The sequence below is a fragment of the Pelodiscus sinensis genome, chromosome 11 (genome assembly GCF_052426305.1).
Source record: "Pelodiscus sinensis isolate ZL-2025 chromosome 11, ASM5242630v1, whole genome shotgun sequence".
NCBI lineage: Eukaryota > Metazoa > Chordata > Testudines > Trionychidae > Pelodiscus > Pelodiscus sinensis.
Genome location: NC_143062.1, coordinates 24837050 through 24857115, shown reverse-complemented (window position 1 = coordinate 24857115; position 20066 = coordinate 24837050). Strand labels below are relative to the sequence as shown.

Sequence of the window (20066 nt, the reverse complement as noted above, 5' to 3'; positions counted from 1 at the left end):
TACGTGGTTGTCCCCAGCCTATTAAATTTAAGTGGTCATCCCCAGACTATCCCTCACCTCACTCACCCTGGTAATCATGGCCTTTGGGTGCCTTTTATATATTTGAGGCCAAATTTTGCCTAATTTACCTTTGTTGTTAGTTCTGCTCACTGTTCACATATAGGTTCAGTAGTATTTGGCTCATCGTACTTGGTTTTAGGTGCTCTTGTTTCAATTAGTGGCTGCAGTATGTTAACTCCTGCTTGTTACGTATATTTTAATATGTTTAGAAAATGTTCTAAAATTATTTTACAATACAAAAGTTAAAGGCACTAATTCAATCTCCACTGAAATAAATGGAATACTCCTATTGATTATAATGGGCTTAGAATCAGACCTGTGGAACTTGATGGATCTTTCTCTTGCTCAGAAACCTTAAGCTTTAGGATATGAAGGAAATTTAGCCTATCAGGAACTAAATATTATCTCCTTTTGTGATTTGCATAAGTACAAAATGTCAGTGAATTTCTTTGTTGTATCAGATGTAGCTTACTTGATATTTACAACTTGTGCCTCTAGAAAAAATGTTTTAGGATACAAGACCTGTTCCAACTGGAGTTGCTCCAGCTGGCAATCCTGTTTCCATTTTCCCCTGCTTTAACTGTTCATTTTAGCCAACCAACTAATAAAGAACAGAAAATTTAAATGTGTTGTCTTGTCTAATAAGATCATATGCTCTTCTTGGCGAAGATTGCCTCATACTATTGTTTGTCCATTGCATGATGGCCCCTCAATATTGATTAGGGCCTCTGTGTATTACTGTAATATAAACAGATAATGAACATGATAAATCACTTTTAAATCTGTAAAGCATTTACAAGTATGAAATACATATAATTCTGATATAAAAAACCCTTGTTAAGGCTAAATATAAAATCATAGAAATGTAGCTCTGGAAGGGTACGTCTACACAGCAGGGCTAAACTCAAAATAAGCTACGCAACTTGAACTACGCTAATTATGTAGCTTAAATTGTAATAGCATATTTCGACATTTGGCACTGTCTACACAGCAGTTATTTTGAAATAAAATACCTCCCAACTTTCCTTACTCCTCATACAATCAGGATTATAGGAATCGGAGTAAGATGTGTAGATGCGCACTACGTTATTAACTCTGCTGTGTAGACATAGCTGTAGAGACTTTGAGAGATCTTCTAGTCCTTGTGCATGTGCTAAGGCAGGGCTAAGTATACCGAGTCCAGATTTCTGAACTAGTGGTATGAGCACCCTTAGGGGTACTCGAGAGAAGTATGGTGGGTGTGTCAACACAATTGAAATTTGGAGAAGACTGAATTTTTGTGTTAAGTTTTACAGCGCTTTATTATTTTTGTACTTTTTATACCCAAAAATTTCATTGCCCTCCCAGCTATAATTAAGTTGTTGAAACAAATGTTGCAATGGTAGGAAAAAATTTTGTTTGTGAGAAAACTGTAGGTACTGAGGGTACTTATAATTTTTTTAAAGGGGTACTGTATAAAAAAAGGTTGAGAAACACCGAGCTAGTCCATCCGAAGTGTTTATCTAACCTGTTATTAGAAACTTTCAATGACGGAGATTCTACATCTTCACTTGGTAACTTATTCCAGTGTTTAACTATCTTTATAATTAGAACACTTTTCCTACTATCTAACCTAAATCTTCCTTGCTGAAGATTAAGCTGATTACTCTTTATCCTACCTTCAGTGGACACAGGGGCATGCACAGATCAGGAAAAGGGGTCAAGCAAGGACACCCCCCTCCAATAATAGTCAGGGGGAGGGGTACAGAACTCCTCCCAGCCGTAGGACCATGGGTAGTGGAAGAAGGCGGAAGAAAGCAAGCTCTTCCTGGGGGGTCTTCTGGTATCCTGTTATACCTGCTCTTTGGTTATTCTTTGATCCCTCTAGGCATGAATCCCAACTCCTTTCATAAGCATTGATTAGAGTTAAATATTTAAAAAAGGTAATCTGATTTAGTTGTAAGCAAACTCTGAACATGCCGAAAACTTGTCTGTTTGGGCCCGGTGGTCATACAGATGGACAAAATCCATCTTGCACTTCCTGCACCTATTCACCCTCTCTTGATTACCACAATGGGGAATTTCTCTTTTGTGGATTATAGCTCCAGCTTGGCATTTTCCTCCTGGTTTTGATATCTGTCCTGGAAGTTATTTTTACTAAGAAAACAGAACTAAGGTTCCATAAAAATTCCTCTGTGTAACTGCCGTGGCACTCTTCTGTTTTTCCCTTTATATTTAGGAATGAAATTTTTCTTTTTAGTTGTTCTTCCTGGTCATTAGGACTGAGGAACTGGGTTCAGCCTCAAAAGAGACTTGCATTTTCTTGGCCCTGTGTGTATGTATGACTGCTCATAGCTTAGTAGTTTTGAGCCTTATTAGATGCAGCTTTCAGTCACACATTATTTTAGTTCAGAAGACCCCAGTATCTTCTCTCTCTTTCATCTGAAAGCTAGGGGCAGGAGAGAATATAGAATTCCAGGAATGCCACAATCAGTTGTTGCATTGGCTGTGTTCACATTGCCTGCCTGACAGGTTGAAGACAATGTAATTCAGCATAGATTTCCATGTGAGCCTTTTCTTTTTGTGTGCAATGCCAAATTTGAACACCTAAAATCAAAATGTTTTTGTAAACTCAGAGAAAGTTCTATTTTTTTCACTATGTTTTCCCATTGTTTGTTTGTAGGTGCTGCCATCAGTCAGCAAGAACAGTGGAATGCTTAATATCACCTTTAAATATGACAGTAAGTTAATCACCCACAACAGATACAAATCTCATCTTCTCAAAAATAAAAATCCTGATTCTTATACTTATATAACAACATGATTTTTTAAAATAAAAAACCAAACTATAATTCTAGCAATACAGGCAGTCCCCGGGTTACGTACAAGATAGGGACTGTAGGTTTGTTCTTAAGTTGAATTTGTATGTAAGTCGGAACTGGTACATATTGTAGGGGAAACTCTAGCCAAACATTTCTCCAGAGCTCAGTTTTATTCTCCCACACCTCACTTCCCTCAGTCCTTTATTCTCAAGCTGAGGTGGCTGCTGAGAAGCTGCTCCACGTCTCCCTGGTCTGCTGGGGGGGGGGCGCTAGCTTCGCGTCTCCCTGGTCTGCTGGGGGGAAGCAGCTAGTGCGGGGTTGCCTCACCCCGTTTGTAAGTAGGGATCCGATGTAAGTCGGATCCATGTAACCCGGGGACTGCCTGTACTTGTAAGTTTGTGAACTTCAGGTTTATGTAACTGCAATCTTCCCCACATTTCTACTGACTGTCATGCATTCTGAGTGCATCCTCTGTCTCTGTCATTCAAAAGTAAACTTGCATACAGTTTGCTGGAGGGAGCAGCTACCAAAAAGAGGCAGCCACTCATTCCCACAGACTAAAACTTATGCCATGTAAAGCAGGGTTCCATTATGCCAAATTTTACATTGCTTAATTTTTCTTTAATCTCTATGAAAGGATGACATATTTACACTCTAAAATGAGTATTGATTTAAGGATTGAAAATTAGTATTGATTTTAAAAGGAACCTGTAAGGCTACAGTTTTAAAAGGTTTTCCTTCCATAGTATATGTACTACAGGCAGTCCCCGACTTACACGGATCCGACTTATGTCGGATCCGCAGTTACGAACGGGGCTGCCCCGGAGTACACGGACTGCGGGACCTCGCGGTCCCGCCGCCCGTGTACTCCGGGCGAGAAAAGCTGCTCCGCGTCTCCCTGGTCTGCAGACCAGGAAGATGCGGAGCAAAGCCCCGGAGGGGCTCGGGCAGCGGGGCAGCCCAGGAGCGCCTGGGCTGCCCGAGCCCCCCCCCACCCCCCGGCTTTGCAGTGCCTCGCTGCCCGAGCCCCCCCGCGGCTTTGCAAAGCCGCGGGGGGTCTCGGGCAGCCCAGGCACCCCGCTGCTGTCCCGCTGCCGGCGTCCTCAGAGGCTTTGCTCCCTGTCTCCCTGGTCTGCTGGTCTCCAGCAGACCAGGGAGACTGGGAGCAAAGCCGCGGAGGACCCAGGCGGCGGGACCACGGTGCGTCTCGGTCCGCCGCCCGCGTTTTCCTGGTCTGCTGGGGTGGGGGGGGGGCGCAGCTAGTACGCTCCCCCCCCAGCAGACTAGGCTTTTCTCCAGACACCTGTGGCAGAGCAGCTGGGGCGCTGCCGGTCGGTCCCGCAGCGCCGCTCTGGGCGCTACTGGACCAACCCAGCAGCACCCCAGCTGCTCTGGTTCTGATTCAGCCGCTGCTGAAACTGACCAGCGCTGACTACAGGAAGCCCGAGGCAGAGTTGCTCTTCCCCGGGCTTCCTGGAATCAGCTGCTGATCAGTTTCAGCAGCAGCTGACTTGGGGACGCTTGGGGTTTTTAAGTTGCTTCTGTATGTAAGTCAGAACTGGCGGTCAGTTTCAGCAGCGGCTGAATCTGGACGCCAGTTCTGACTTACATACAGATTCAACTTAAGAACAAACCTACAGTCCCTATCTTGTACGTAACCCGGGGACTGCCTGTATACTAAAAAAGTTTTAAAAGCTAATATAGTTTGTACTATTTGTGTATTTCACTTACTTCCTTTATTTCACAGCTTGGACAGTACAAGTTGGTCTGCATCAGTCTGTTTCATTTTCTGATTCATTTATTAGCAGGATGCCCAATGTTTGAGTGGAAAAAATATTGGGGAATGTTATTAATTAAAATAAGTAGTTCATCCAATTGAAAGAACCTTCTGTCTCTTTATATTCATGAAAAGAAGTGCTTGTTTTAATCTTTGTAAAAGCTTGTTTTTCTGAAATACAGTAATTCCTCCTTTAACACATGCCCGCTTAACACGTTTTCGCGATAGCACGATTTTTTTTTTAGGGAACGTTTTTTTGAATTACACGACTGTCCCCGGAATAACAAGATTTCCCCAGCCAGCCCATTGCCAGCAGCTGTGCAAGGCTTCCCCCACCTCCCTGCAAAGCGGCGGAGGGTTCGCCACTTGCTACACTGTTCCCCGCTGACTCCCCCTTGCCAGATGCCTTGCCCCCTCTCTTCTGCCCCTGCTTGCAGGCTGGTGGCTGGGTTTCCCAGCCAGCCCATCGCTGGCGGCTTCCCCCGCCTCCCTGCAAAGCGGCAGAGGGTTCACTGCTCGCTGTGCCATTCCCCGGCGACCTCCCCCCTTGTTGGATGCAGTGCGGGTCCCAGCAGACCCATCACTGGGGCATACTCCCAACCCGATCCCCCTCTCCTCTCCTCCCCTTTCCTTCCCCAGAGCCAAACACCTCCCCTTCCTACTGTAACCCAGTCCCCTTTTTCCCCCGACCTTATGTCCTGGTCCCAACAGACACCACCGCTTGAAACGCAACCCCCACCTTTTCCATTATTTTCAATGGAAAAATTGACTCCGCATGACACGTTTTCACTTAACACGATCATTTTCTGAAACATATCTATAGCGTTAAATGAGGAATTACTGTATACAGTTTGGGGGCAAACAGAGTCAAGTTCCTTTAAATAGAAAATAGATTTTTTTAAAGGCTTTTCTTTTGTTGCATAGCCTGTCCATGAAGTAAGACACTTCATGGAAGGGGCTAAATAATTTGTTCAATGTGAGAAAATAAATAAATGTTTAACAGAAGAAATGCCTCCCTGTAAAGCCTGCAAATTCTTCACTGCTGTATTTCAAATCAGGAACTCACATTCAATCCTGAGACATTTTGTGCTACATTGCATTTTGGCAAATTATTATTTCAGCATAGCATTTTAGTAACTTGGATCCAAAATCTTAGGCAAGACTGTTAATTGAATCCAGACCTTGCAAGAAGTTGTTACTCCAAATTTTCCATTGAAAGAGATATTTCTATTCTCCTAAGAGGAAATTCATGCTGTCATTTGGTTGACTTTCAGCAACGAATCCCACTTAACGGGAACTAATTGCTCAATTTTCTCAAAGTACAAAATATGTTGTTCTGAATTGTGCAACAGTTACCTAAAGGAGCCAAATAGCTCATCCTTGTCATTCATGGTGAAATAAAAAGCCCACTTCAAAGATTCAGGTAGTGTGATTAATTATTCTCCCTGGAAATCGTAGTTTTCAATGGAGTGTATTTGATTTAAATTCTTATTTTCTGCATTGGCTTGATTATATCAGTTGACTTCCTTTGCAAGCATAATAAAGTCTAGTACCTAACATCAGATTTTGAATAACTGATTATTAAAATTAGGCACTAGAAACTTAGAAGAGCAATTCAACACTTCTTTTTTTCAAATTTAGTAGATTTTTTACAAGTAGGGAATTGCATTACTATGCCACATAGACAAAATTCTGGCATTGCAAAATACAAGCATTCATAAATCACGATTAAGACACCCACACACACATACACAAATTCAATGAGATTGATATAAAAACCATGGGAGGTTAAAAAGTAAACTTTGAAATAGTTTTGTTTGACTTCTGTTTTTTAAGCTACTCAACCTCAACTATGTCAGTTGCTTCTGAAATAGCTTAATTCGGCTTTTAGTGCTGTCTGCACAGCAGAACACTCTTCCTTTGACTTCCCTTATTCCTCATGAAATGAGGGTTACCGTGAGTTGGAGTAAGAAGTCCTCCAGCTTGACATTATTTTGAAATAAAGGCTTGTAGTGTAGATGCACAATGCATTATTTTGAATAATGTCAGTTACTCCAAAATAATCCTGCTGTGTAGGTGTATCCTGTGTGTCTGATGTTTTAGGAGATTATGTAGAGCAAGACAAGGAAGATTTGGGGGAAAAATCCCTTTTCTTGTGTACTGGGGAGTAACAAATGTTGCTTCCCTTTGGAAACTGCAGCTTCCATTGTAGGTATCCTACACTTTGTAGTCATCCAGTCCATCTGTACTGCATGTGATATCATAAACAAATTACCCAATATTTGGTGTGTTAAGGAAATAGCCAGGTGTGACTTAGTTTGTGGTTTAACTACCAGTGTTATGAAATCTTATTTTGTGAAGTTAAGCTATTTTCTGTCAGTGTGTCTCTCTTTCTCAGAGGTGGTGGGAGCAAAGCCTGTTAAGCCATCTTTAGGCCAGGTAGCTGAATTATTGAGAAACAGTGGGATTGTATTAATAATTGTTCATAAAAAAAATAATGGGAAAAAAAGATAATTAAACCAGACTGCTTTATGTAAATAATACATTGAAGTTTGATCTGATGGAGTAGTACATTCACCCAAAAGGGACGTTAAATATTGGTTAGTTGAATAGTCAGGTAACCTCATGAATTCTTATCAGTTACTCGACTATTCTATAGTCCCTGGAGGTCAGGCTGGCAGCCAGTGCACTTTGGCTCCACTCTCAAAGAGCCCCCTGCCACTCCATGCTGCTGCCTCTGTATCAGAGACAGCAGCGTGGGGTACCAGGTGGGAGCTGGTTCACAAGAGGAATCAATTTAAAAACCAGTTCCCCTCATGGACCGGCTGCCTGTCACTCTGCGGTGCTGCCTCTGATACAGGCACAGCAGCACAGGGAGGCAGCAGCCGCTGTTCAGGATGGAGTCTGACCTCCTGGACCTGGCGCAAACTGGAACTGAACCAAGTTGCCTGCCTGTCTGTATCCTGATACACTTTAAATGCAGGTCCACAGAAGAGGTAGGTCCCAGACCTGGCGCAAGCTGGGACTGAGCTGCGCGGCTGGCCAGCCTACTAAAAAATGTACTGGCAAGGGAGGGGAGCGGGGAAATGTATGTTGTCTATAGCATTAACTGGTTAATCAACTATATTATTACATCCCTAACATTGTTTTTAATTATCCTGCAACTAAAACCCCACTGCAGACTTATTATGCTATAGATATAGAAGTACAATGATGCATTTGAAAAACCTGTTATTAAGTATGATTATTCTTCAAAAAACGTTAAGGAATAAACTGAATCTTGCTCACTTTGCTCACATACATAAATATTATTGGGACTAATAGCATGAACAAGGCTTTCCAGAGGTTGACCTGTGTTAGTTTGTGAATTAGAACAAGAGAAGATTAGTCTATATATTTTATTTAAGTGATTTGTTTCTCAATGTTTTTAGATTGCACTCCTTATTTTAATTCAGTGGGAAAACATGTGATTGGAGATGTACAAAATATAACAATTAGCCAGTATGCATGTTCTGAACAAGTTGCAGTTACAATCCTTTGGACAGCAAATCTACTTGGTAAGTGTTAGAGAACAAAACAGTTTAACTCACCATCTCTTTTGTAATAATCTCTTAATGATTATATTAATTTAAAATTACTTGTCTTTTCTTTTCATGTTAATTAAGGCCTGATTAATGTAACTGAGTTATATACACAACAAGCGTATACTCTGTTGGAATGTGTGTTCAGCAAACAGGCTATTACAATTTTATTTTTTTAAATAGTCTCATATTTCTACAAGCAAAACATAACCTTAAAATAATTTTATACCATTTAAACAGTTACAGTTTAAAAAAATATAAAAGTTATTAGAGATATAAAATCCCATTTAATTAATTGACCACTTAAACGTTAAGTTTAACCAGTTAACTGATTAAAATGGGTGCGGGTACTCTGCTTCCAGCCCTGCGCTGGGCTGCCGGCTCCCAGCCCATGCATCTGGGAGTTGGCAGCCTCGCATGGGGCTGAACACAACAGCTGGGAGATGAGGGGGAGACTTCTAGCTCCTGGCCTGCATGGTTTGGAAGCTGGCAGCCCTCCGCCCATGGCAGACCACTGCCAGATAACGGTTAACCATTACCCAGGAATCATCATCCATTAAGGGTGACGTCTAACAGATAACCGGTTTTGAAATTAAGACAAAAAATGGTTTCTGTTACCCCCTACTCTTCCCCCAGCCTCTTAACTTTGAATTTTTTGCATTTATTGGTTAACTACAGATGCTTTGGTGTAATTAGTTCTGTATCAGAATAGGTTTTGGTATTTTGTTTATTCCCCATAAAGGATTGATACAGTGTCAATATGAATATGTATGGATTTATCTACACTTGAAGTGCCACAGTGGCACGGCTTCAGGATAGACACCACCTATGGCAGCGAGTGGGTTTCTTCCATTACCATAGGTAATCCTCCTTCCTGAAAGATGATAGCTAAGTGGACATAAACTGCTCAGCACTAGGCAAACAGAAGACTTTTGACTTGTACCAGAGTGTTTTTCACACTTCCTAGAAACATAGTTAAGATGACTTCGTTTTCCAAGGCTATGTTAAAATGTTACGACCGTACAGGCTGGACCTCCTTTTAAGGTTGCCAGGTGTCCGGTTTTGAACCGGACATTTGAGTAGAGCTTTCTGTTGGGGAAACAAATTGAAAAAATATAAATGAGAAAATATAAATGTCTGGTAATTTCTAAATAAGATGTAATGTAGATTGTGATGTAATGTCAAGTGTGTCCAGTATTTTTGTTGAAATCATCTGGCAACCCTACCTCTTTTGTCCAGCACCCTCAGGACCTAACTGGTCCTGAATGAGGGGATTTGCTGGACCAGGGGAGGTCCCTGTTCTTATGGCCCCCATGCTGCCCTGCTGCCACCAGACTATGGCAGCCTGGCCCCCTGCTGCCTCAGTCCCAGGGCTTTCTAGCTGCTGCTGTCCCCGCTGCTGCCAGGGCTGGAGCAGCATAGCCGGAGCTGGGGCCAGAGCTCTGCAGCTGCTTGTCTCTGCAGCCGAGCTCCGCAACCCCAGCAGAGCTGTGGCTGGAGCTCCATGGCCACTGCCGGGGTCACAGCTCCCAAGCTGCATCTGGAGCTCCCCAGCTGCTGAGGTTAGGACTCTCCATCGTGCTGCCCCTCCCACTCCCGACGCTGGGCTTCCTGCTGAGTCGCTGGTAATCCATACCGTGTTCCTGCCCCGCCACCAGACGTTCCTGTTCCTGGGTTCTGTGGTCCAGGAATATCCATAGTCATGCCGGACCATGGATGTTGCTGGACCAGAGAATCCCAGTTAAGGGAGGTACAACCTGTAATTGCTCTATGTTTGCAGTGCTACAGTTCAAACCCTGATCTCAGCCACTCAATAGTTTTTTCTTTTAAAAGAAATGAACTTCTCATTATGGATTAAGATTTTGCAAACTGAGTACAAAGCATTCAAAACGTCATTTCTTGAACATTTTTAATATAAAAACAAGCAATCTCTTGAAAGCTGAATACAGTAATTCCTCATTTAACACGTGCCCGCTTAACACATTTTCGCGATAGCACGATTTTTTTTTTTTAGGGAATGTTTTTTGAATTGCACGACCGTCCCCGGAATAACACGATTTCCCCAGCCAGCCCATTGATGGCAGCTGTGCGGGGCTTCCCCTGCCTCCCTGCAAAGTGGCGAAGGGTTCGCCACTTGCCATGCAGTTCCCTATTGACTCCCCGTTGCCGGACACCTTGCCCCCTTTCCTCCACCCCCACTTGCAGGCTGGCCTGTCGCCGACAGCTGCGCAGGGCTTCTCCCGCCTCCCTGCAAAGCAGCGGAGGGTTCCCCACTGACTCCCCCTCGCCAGACGCCTTGCCCCCCTCCTCTGCCCCCGTTTGCAGGTTGCCGGCCCATTACCAGCGGCTGCACGGAGCTTCCCCCGCCTCCCCGCAAAGCAGCGGAGGGTTCACTGCTCACCGTGCCGTTCTCCGGCAACCCCCCCTCGCCGGACGCAGTGCGAGTCCCAGCAGACCCATCACAGGGTCATACTCCCAACCCAATCTCCCTCCCCTTGCCTCCCTTTTCCTTCCCCAGAGCCAAGCACCTCCCCTCCCTGCTGTAACCCAGTCTCCTTTGTCCCCCAACCTTATGTCCCGGTCCCAACAGACACCACCGCTTGAAACACAACCCCCACCTTTTCCATTATTTTCTCTGCACCCCAATTTCTTGCCCTAGTCACAACCAACACCCCTGCACCCCAGTCCAGTGCTCCAGGTCACAACTGCCTCCTTCACCCAAACTCCCTCCCAGACCCCACGCCTGCTCCTGCACTGAAATCCCTTATCTCAGGCTCCCTTCTGCATCCAAGCTCCATCTCAGGCCCCGCACCTCCTCCTTTAATATCATGGAAGAGTGCAGCCCTTGACCACTTTCCAAAATCTTGGAGTGCCCCATCCCCCATCAAAAATTATTGCCCATCCCTGATCCAGACACACTAATCCAGTGGTCTCATAAATGAAAGGAACACGATATGGAAGCAGCACTTCCATTCTTTGCGAACAAAAATGTTACAAAATTGTTTTTACTGCTAATAATGGCAAAAGTGAACAAAAATTATTGAAGCTGCTGCTGCTGTTGATTTTATTTATTTGTATTACGGTAAAACCCAAAGGACCAATTGAGGTGAGGACACCATTGAGTAAATACTATACAGACACACAGTCCAGAATTATTATTATTTATGGCCAACTGACAGGTACGCAAACACCATATATAAAGGTGATAGGGATAGTTAGGGCTTGTTTTTTAATAACTATAGTACTTTAAAACTGCACCACACATAGTGAAATGTGGTTTTGAAATGTTTGTATTTTAATTAAACATCTGCAGGGATTGAATTCCTGAAAGGATTTCGAGTAGTACTTGAAGAGTTAAAATCAGAGGGAAGACAGTGTCAGCAAATGGTTTTAAAAGACCCAAAGCAGCTCAACTCTGGTTTTAAAAGAACAGTAAGTGATGTGCTTTAGGGAAAATTTCATTATTGGTTTGATCCTGTATGTGGGCTGAAAAGAGACATTTGTGTTTTCTTAATTTTTTTTTAAACTTGCTATTTACTAGCCAGCAATTTCTTTTTTTAGTCATAATCTTTTTAATTTTGGGGCAAATCTATCCCTCACTCCCTGTCACTTGAGGTTGCCCTGTTGATGGAACCAGCAACTTCACTGCAGTGAGGAGGAGGTTAATCTGAGGAACCATGTAGCAGGTGGGCACTCCTTTACCAGTGCAGAACCCAGCTGGGCTTCCTGCAAGCAGTAGACAGTTGTCAAGAGAGGGTGAGGTCATAGGATTCCTAAAACACTTAAATTTCTGTTCATGTCCAGGAGAATTGTGGGCTGTGTTAAAATAGTATCCTTAAATGACCATGGCAGATTACTTAAGCAAATATCACTATATCATTATGTATATTTGTTTTTAGGGAATGGAATCTCAGCCTTTCCTAAATCTGAAATTTGAAACTGATTATTTTGTAAAGATTGTTCCTTTTCCTTCCATTAAAAATGAAAGTAATTACCACCCATTTTTCTTCAGAACTCGACGTAAGTATCATGCATATCATCTTCCTCCTCTTTACCCTCCCCCATTTTATTTTTCTTTCTTTACAGCTTGACTAAATTTAAATTGCTGTAGTGGTGCCCCATAATTCTCATTTTAGTATAGGTTCTCCACCTCCCTAAGTAACTAAATTGATGTGAGAAGTCTCACTAGTACTGTCCTCATCAAGGGTTAGGTTGGTTTATCTGCATCTTTCAGAGGTGTAGAATTTTCACACCTCTGAGCAATATAGTTATACAGACCTAATTTCCTGTTGTAGATCTGGCCTCAGTCAGGAAAACAGAAGAGGCAGTATTTAAGGGGATAAGTTGCTGGAGAGGAACTACCTGCTGTGAGCGTAGAGCTGAGGTTCACATTGAGGCACATAAAATGAGTTTTCAGACAACAGATTGGTCTATAGTGGACAAAAGTCCAAATTATAAAACCACTTCAAAGAAATGGGCAAAAGTAGTAGTCTGTGTAGCAGAGGCCTGGAAAAGAATATCCATATACGGAGTTAATCCAGAATAGCTATTCTGAAATAGATATCATGGTCCATTTTTCTTATGAGGACAAGCCTTAAGTGCCTATATTTGGGCACAGGCACATAACTTTAAGTACAGGGTTTTTTAAAAAAAATCTTGGCAATCGTTTTTTTTTCTTCTTCCTTGCTGAGAACATGCACATTTCAGGATTTTCTTTCCTCTAAAATGTTTTTAAAATAGTTTAAATAATTTGTCTGAAATGATTTGGTATTTCCAGTCTGCTTTTGTGATGCTGACTAATATAACATTTTAATTATAGTCCAATAAATGTGTTTGTGATAAGTTAGCTTATTTCAGCCATACTCACATATTGCTTATTTTGGAGAAACTAGGTAGGCTGTTTTTGTGTGTGTAAAGGTGGAGAGTGATTTGAGCAGTGACAAGAATGCTGAGCTTGCTAAATATGGCAAAATCTGAAATATCTGGGGAAATGCTACATAATAAAAATATGAAATTGCTCCCATTTTTCTGCCTTTTATTTCCTCTTTCTCTTTATGGATTATAGCAGTTGAATAACCTAATCTTTATCATTAATACTCCTTTTGTATGTGTGTTTGTAGCATGTGAATTGTTGCTACAGCCAGAAAACCTTGCCTGCAAACCCTGTAAGTAAAATATAGTATTTTCCATTCATTCATGTTCAAAATTTTCATGGTTCATGAAATAATAGTTTTCCAATCCATAAATATCTCTCCTCTGACAGTCTGGAAGCCCAGGAATCTGAATATTACCCAACAAGGTTTTAACATGCAAGTGTCTTTCGATCATGCACCTCACAACTTCGGCTTTAAATATTACTATCTTCACTACAAACTTAAGGATGAAGGATCCTTTAAACAAAAGACCTGCAGACAAGTAAGTTTTGCAAATCCTTTAATGATTTGTAGTAATTCTTAAACATTCTAGATGACCTTAGCGTTTCACATGTTTATAAAATATAAAGGATTTTTACATTATTTGTATTTTGGTAGTAGCTATTGGCCCAAACCAAGACTGAGGCCCCATTGTGCTAGATGCTGAATAAATACATGACAAGATGGTGTTTTTGCCCCCCAAAGGGCTACAAATTAATTAGCAGATTTAATTGTACTTGAATTTATCATTGTAATTCATATTTTCCTCTTTTATATGCTTCTGAACAGAATTTCACTTCCTTAAATATTGTCAACTCCCCAAGGTGTTCCTCCTTGTAATTAAACTATTAAACTTCCTTTCATGTGTAGAAGAGAGATGAGATGGCATTGGTGGATGAGGAAATTGTAGCTTGTGGTCTCTGTGGGCCCAATACAAGTGCCATTCAGACTCTGGGTGGAGGGGTGGAATCTTGTCCAAAGCAAGAGAAATGGGAAAATTTTGGTGTTCTGGAATAATTCAATCTTTAGTAAAAATCTTCTAATGTTGTTAGAAAAATTCACAGAGCTGATGCCCTTTAGATCTCTGATGAGAAATGAAGTGCTAAAGTCAGAGTTAACCAAAAATAAAATCATAAAGGACAATGCTTTATAGGAAATGTGTATCACAGAATCATGGCAATGATGTAGGTTTATTTTGCTGAACACTGGGTAGTGTTTCATCTTTCCTACTGGTATTGTTGGTAAGTTGACATGTATCTATTATTTAGTGCATGTCTATTACTAGGGAGCTTACGATGGCACAGCTGTACTGATGCAGCTGCACCACAATAAGATCTATGTCAACATAATAAAGCCACCTTCATGAGCAGTGGTAGCTACTTGTTATGTTGGCAGGAGACACTCTCCCACTGACATAGTACTGTTTACACTGGTGCTTCTGTCAGTGTAACTTATGTCATTCAGGGTGTGGGTTTTTTTTACACCCCTGAGTGACATGTATGCCAACAGACATGATATTGTAGACAAGACCTTTAAACTGGGTGAGTGGATAGCATAACTGTCTATTGATACAGTCATGTCAGTATGTTTAAAGTTAGTTTCCAATTTTATTACCCTTTTTTGTTACCGTAGGATCCAGTGTGTTCTAGGCGATATGCAGACATTTAGGGAAGTACAGTACTTGCTCATCAGAGTTTACAATATAAATCTTTAGGCCAAATTCACTGACATTCTGTTATTTGTGAAGATATTTACACAACTGTGAAGGTGCTGCGAAATGTGCCCAAATATTGCGCTGATGTGAATGTCTACATAAGGTGCAGAGCAGAAGGGAATCAGACCTTTAGCGATTAGAGATCACTTATTAAGGTAGTTGCTGTCTGCTGAGTTGTTTTCATTTTGTCAGTTAAATACTCCATGGCAGGTGGTGGTTTGTTCAGTGATGAGTGCCTGGTGCCTGATCAGCCAAGCAGGCCACCAGATCCTGAGGTTAATGAGCTTCAAGGTATAGTGTAGAATTTATTTGTTACCTGAAACTTTCATAGGCCTTTGGTGGCCCGATTCCAGTTCTGAGACATTTGAGTAGAAAGGTTTGTATTTCTTTATCAATCTTCAGTTGGGTTTTGTTTGATAGAAGGTGCCTGTGTACATGGTGGAAATGTGAATGTCCAAATCAGTAACATTGCTGTAAATGCATTTTCTGTTAGCTTTATAAGACATGTGAACTACTTTTAAAATTACTTTCTTCCTTTTCTTTACAGGAACAAAGCATGGATATCACAAGTTGTGTTCTTCAGAATGTAGCTCCAGGGGATTACATCATTGAGGTAATATTTGTGAAGAGTTAATTCAATGCAGCTAAAGAAGTAAAATAATAAATTAGTTGCAAATAAAACACGGAGAGTCTCATTCTGCTATAATTTAAAGCCTCTGCACCCTCACTGAATTCAGTGGGGCAAATTCATTTTTAGGTCAGATCATGCTTGGGCCTTGCTTGGCTGTGCAGTAGTGGAAAAAGAGCAAAAAGCACCCCCTGTGTTGCATCTTCCTCATGCAGAAGCCAGGTACAAATCGCAATCTCTCTGCTTTCCCAAGCACTGGTCACTGCTGCATTTCTTCTGTGCACCAAACCAAAATCCTAATCAGAAATATGGAGCTCTGACCCCTCTTAATTATATAGTAAATGTTGCTTTTTTTCTTTAGTTTTAAATAATAATAATATACCATAACCTCAGAGTTATGAACTGAGCAGTCAACCATACACCTCATTTGGAACCAGAAGAATTCAATCAGGCAGCAGCAAAGACAAAAGGGGAAAAAAAGCAAATATAGCACAGTACTGTGTTAAACATAAACTATTAAAAATAAAGGGAAAGTGGTATTTTTCTTCTGCATAGTAAAGTTTCAGAGCTATATGAAGTTAATGTTCAGTTGTAAACTTGAAAAATCATAACGTTTTGTTCAGAGTTATGAGCATTTCAGAGTTACAAACAACTTCCATTCCCAAAGAGTTCATAACCCTGAGATTCTACAGGAAAGAAAACTCCTAAACAAAGACTCTAGGTGGCTTGACAACATATTACCGAGACAGTGTTTAAAAACAAACAAACAATCAGACAAGGAAAAATAGCACAACTCAGCCACCTGAGGCAGGCAGCTTAAAAAAACCAGCTCCTTCTTACTCCACTACACCATCATTCCACTAACAAACCTTTAATCCTGTTGCAGCATGACTGAGAAGTCCCTAAATTGTGGCTACTTCAGACCAAAAAATGAAGTGGGTTCCTGAGTCCTGAACCTCTCGCAGGGAATGACCTGTCTTGCTGATAAGGGGCATACAGTTCAAATGTCTCTGCTGACCACAACTTGGCAGTATGTCATGGAATCAGATGTCGCTGGCATCTTAGGCAGCAGGTCTCAGGGTGTTTAGGACTTTAGGGATTCTAACCAGCATTTTAAACTGTACCCTGGGACCAGTAAACAGCCAATGCAAATTCGGGAATACCTTATACAATATGCTTCTAGTGAGATCCTCTATTCAGTAAGCAAGCTGCTGTGTTTTGCACCAACTCATGGCTGGTCTACACTACGGGGTAAAGTCGACCTAAGTTATACAATTACAACTATATGAATAATGTAGCTGGCGTTGATATACGTTAGGTCGACTTACTGTTGTGTCTACACCATGCTGGGTCAACAGGAGAAATTCTCCCATCAATTTATCTTAAGTTTCTTGTTCTGTTGGAGTACTGTAGTTGATAGGAGGATGTTTGGTGGTCAATTTAGCCTGTCCTTACTAGACCTGCTAAATTCACCCCCAGTGGATTGATTACTGCAATGTGTATCCACCTGTAATATAGACATGCCCTCAGTCTTCAAATGGTTTTACAATGTAGCCACATGGAGAGCACTTTTTAATATTCTAATCTTCAGATTAAAAAGAAAAAGCATGAATAGAAGCAGAAAGATCTGTGTTCAAAACAAAAGGTTGCAACCTCCTGGCCAGATTCAAATGGTAAAAAGCTGACTGAGTCACTATTGTAATATGATCATTCAATAACATAAAATAATGGAATCAGGGGCTTTGGACCCAGTGAGGTAACTTGGGTCTTTGGATCCCTGAAGTAAAAGCTGTTTTATTTGAGTTGGGGTAGAAAAGGCAAAAATGTTCATGAAAATTTTTATTTAAAATGTTTTGTGTATTTTTGCTTATTGTGAAAAAATTGGCCATCTCCAATTTTATAAAAAATACAATGCCTATTCATATGACCTTTACCTCTTGCATCTCACTCCCATTCCTCCTCCTTCCGTCTTATCACCTATTTCCTTTGTCTTGGACATTCACTAGATTGGATTGTTTCCTTTTTTAATAGACCACTTTTATTTGAGCACAGTATTCTGGTTTTACAACAATATGATTCATACTTTACTCATCCCTGATCTTATCAGAAAAATAACTGATTCTAGGTACTTCTCATTGGTCATTTGCAATTAGTGACCTCCCTTAGTTCTGCTGTTCAGGATTATTGTAGTGTTTTTCACATTGCAAAATTTATTTTTCTATACCTTTTCCAGTATTTAAAATGAGAATTTTCTTTTTTAAAGCTGGTAGATGACACCAACACAACAAGGAAAACAATGCAATATGCACTAAAGCCAGGTAAAAATTTTCTTTTTAAAGTCAATATGTACTCATTTCCAGTGATAATTTGTGTAAAAGATAATTTGCCATAATAATGGTGATAGTCAGGTCTAATGGGGTTTGACCATGTTTCTAAATGTAGACTCACTATGAACTGTTTGACAAAAAATAATATTGCTTTTGTATATCTGTGGTTTTTACTTCCATTTTTGCTTGTAAATAATTGCAAAGACAAATTTAGCAAGATAAAGTAAAGGAAGTGTAAATATGTTTTTGACTGTTAGTGGTTTTACATCAACATATTTTACAACTAGGAATCCTTACTGGAAAATAATTTTTGCTGTATACACTAATGTGAAAAATCAGGTTAAAAACTGATAAGACTGTATCTTAGTCAAATGCACATAGTAGCTGGCAAGCAGAGCGTGGAAATAGTGACATGCAAACATGTAAGCAGCCTAAATGTAGCACTTATGTAGTTACACACAAAATAAAGTTATACATTAGTTACCGTACATACAAGTTTTGGAAAGATCCCATGAGGAGATGAAGACTGTGGGTGACAACTTGCTCCTCAAGCAAAATGGAACTTTCAATCATAAGATTAGACTTATCTATGCAGGAGACAGAGCTTTCTTTGTGGCTTAATTTAAGACCACAGACCAAATTACCTCAGACATCAACGGCCATAGAAACTTCACTAACTTCATTGCAATTCAAGTCTCATTTCTTCAATCTGCCATCTCTTAACATAAACACATAGCAGCATGTGCATTTAAAAAATAAATAGAGGCAAAATAAAATAGTTCTTTCCCTGGGGAAAGAATGAGACAGAGCAAACCGCATGTAATAGATGTTAGTCACCTCATTTAATGCATTATTGGAAAGTGCTCAGATTTTAGCTGTATATTTGTATATTTGAAAATTATTTGATGACAATGTGCTGCAGTGGTTATCAGTACCAAGTTTGAAGATGAGGTTAGATAATGGCACCATAACTTGCTTTCTAATTCTGCTTTATTTTTCGAAGTACATTCCCCGTGGGCTGGACCAATAAGGGCCATTGCCATTACTGTTCCTTTAGTTGTCATCTCAGCATTTGCAACGCTTTTCACAGTGATGTGCCGTAAAAAACAACAAGGTATGATGGGATTTTTGGTATGTTGTTTCATTTGAAGGAGAATTTGCTTATTGCAACAAATCTGAAGGGGAAAATAGGTTTATTTAAAACAGATTTCGTTATCATAAGAGCTTTTTTTTTCAAACCCTCTACTCCCAACCTTTGCATCTACTCGAACTTATAGCAAACTTGTAAAACTTGGTGTTGATTTGCTCCCCTGAATAAATATTGTGTCTTGCATTATGACTTCATTGCAAAATCCAGCAGGATAAGATAGGTTGTGTGAGAAGAAAACATATTTGGTTTGTTTTTATTTGATTTGAATGTCTATTAGTGAAAAAGTAGAGACGATATGGTAAGATTGTGAAGAGATCCAGAAGATGATATATTTTAGACTATTTTCTCTTTCAATACAGAATTATTTAAGTGATGAATTATGGTGTAAGGAAAGTAATACCCTGAAGTATGCATGGAGACAGGTGTTATTCCCAGCTTCGTATGGAACAGAATCTAGTTTTAAGTTACTTCCCCTTCCTGGTTGGCTAAATGCAGAATTCAGAGAACAACAAGAAAACCTCTTAAATCTCAGCCTCATCTTTCTCCTTACATGTGGCTATTCATAAGTTTTTCCAGCAAATACCTCCTAAGTTAGATACCAGCAACTTATGCTCACTTCTACCTTTTCTGTATCAGATGTAGAGCTTGCAAGCAAATACGCACCACGCCAATTTATAAGGAATCAGTCAATCCTATGATTTCATGGAGTGATTAGGTTTCCCCATAAAAAATATGGGGTTTCAACCCCCAATCCTCACAGATCTGTGATATTGCTCAAAATCTTGGGGATGAGGGATACTGCAGATGGCAGTGGCTGAGTCCGTTTCCCTTCTGGGTCTTTCTGGCATGTTTGCACGGCTCCAGCAAAAACTGAGATGAACACCACAGAGAGATATTGCACGTGTTTCTGAAGGGTATCAGGCCCTCTGGAGTTTTGTTCTCTTCACCTGCCAGTATCACTGTTTAAAAGAAGCCCATTGTATTGCTAAGCAGGAAACGCTCACGGGGAAGCATGTTTGAGGTTCCTAAACAAAGAAGTAAGGCACTTATGTCAGTACTGTGGTCTTTGCATAGTCTGTAATTATCCATGCAAAACATCTTTCACCGCAGAAGCT

At 40.8% G+C, this 20066-nt stretch overlaps 1 protein-coding gene and 1 non-coding gene across 4 annotated transcripts in view; one reads left to right on the top strand and one right to left on the bottom strand.

Moving 5' to 3' along the window:
- Positions 1-20066, top strand: part of IL17RD (interleukin 17 receptor D) — a 73381-nt gene that overhangs the window by 42357 nt on the left and 10958 nt on the right. For all 3 annotated transcript variants that reach the window (XM_089781204.1, XM_089781205.1, XM_075938872.2), the window contains 9 exons: positions 2723-2780; positions 8070-8195; positions 11533-11651; positions 12119-12239; positions 13340-13384; positions 13483-13634; positions 15394-15459; positions 17738-17792; positions 18805-18915. In XM_089781204.1, coding sequence (XP_089637330.1) covers positions 2723-2780; positions 8070-8195; positions 11533-11651; positions 12119-12239; positions 13340-13384; positions 13483-13634; positions 15394-15459; positions 17738-17792; positions 18805-18915 — 853 coding nt within the window. The remainder of the gene's footprint in view (positions 1-2722; positions 2781-8069; positions 8196-11532; positions 11652-12118; positions 12240-13339; positions 13385-13482; positions 13635-15393; positions 15460-17737; positions 17793-18804; positions 18916-20066) is intronic.
- LOC112547079 (small nucleolar RNA SNORA17) lies at positions 18483-18571 on the bottom strand. The gene has a single exon (XR_003090830.1). It is a non-coding gene; the product is annotated as a small nucleolar RNA SNORA17 (small nucleolar RNA).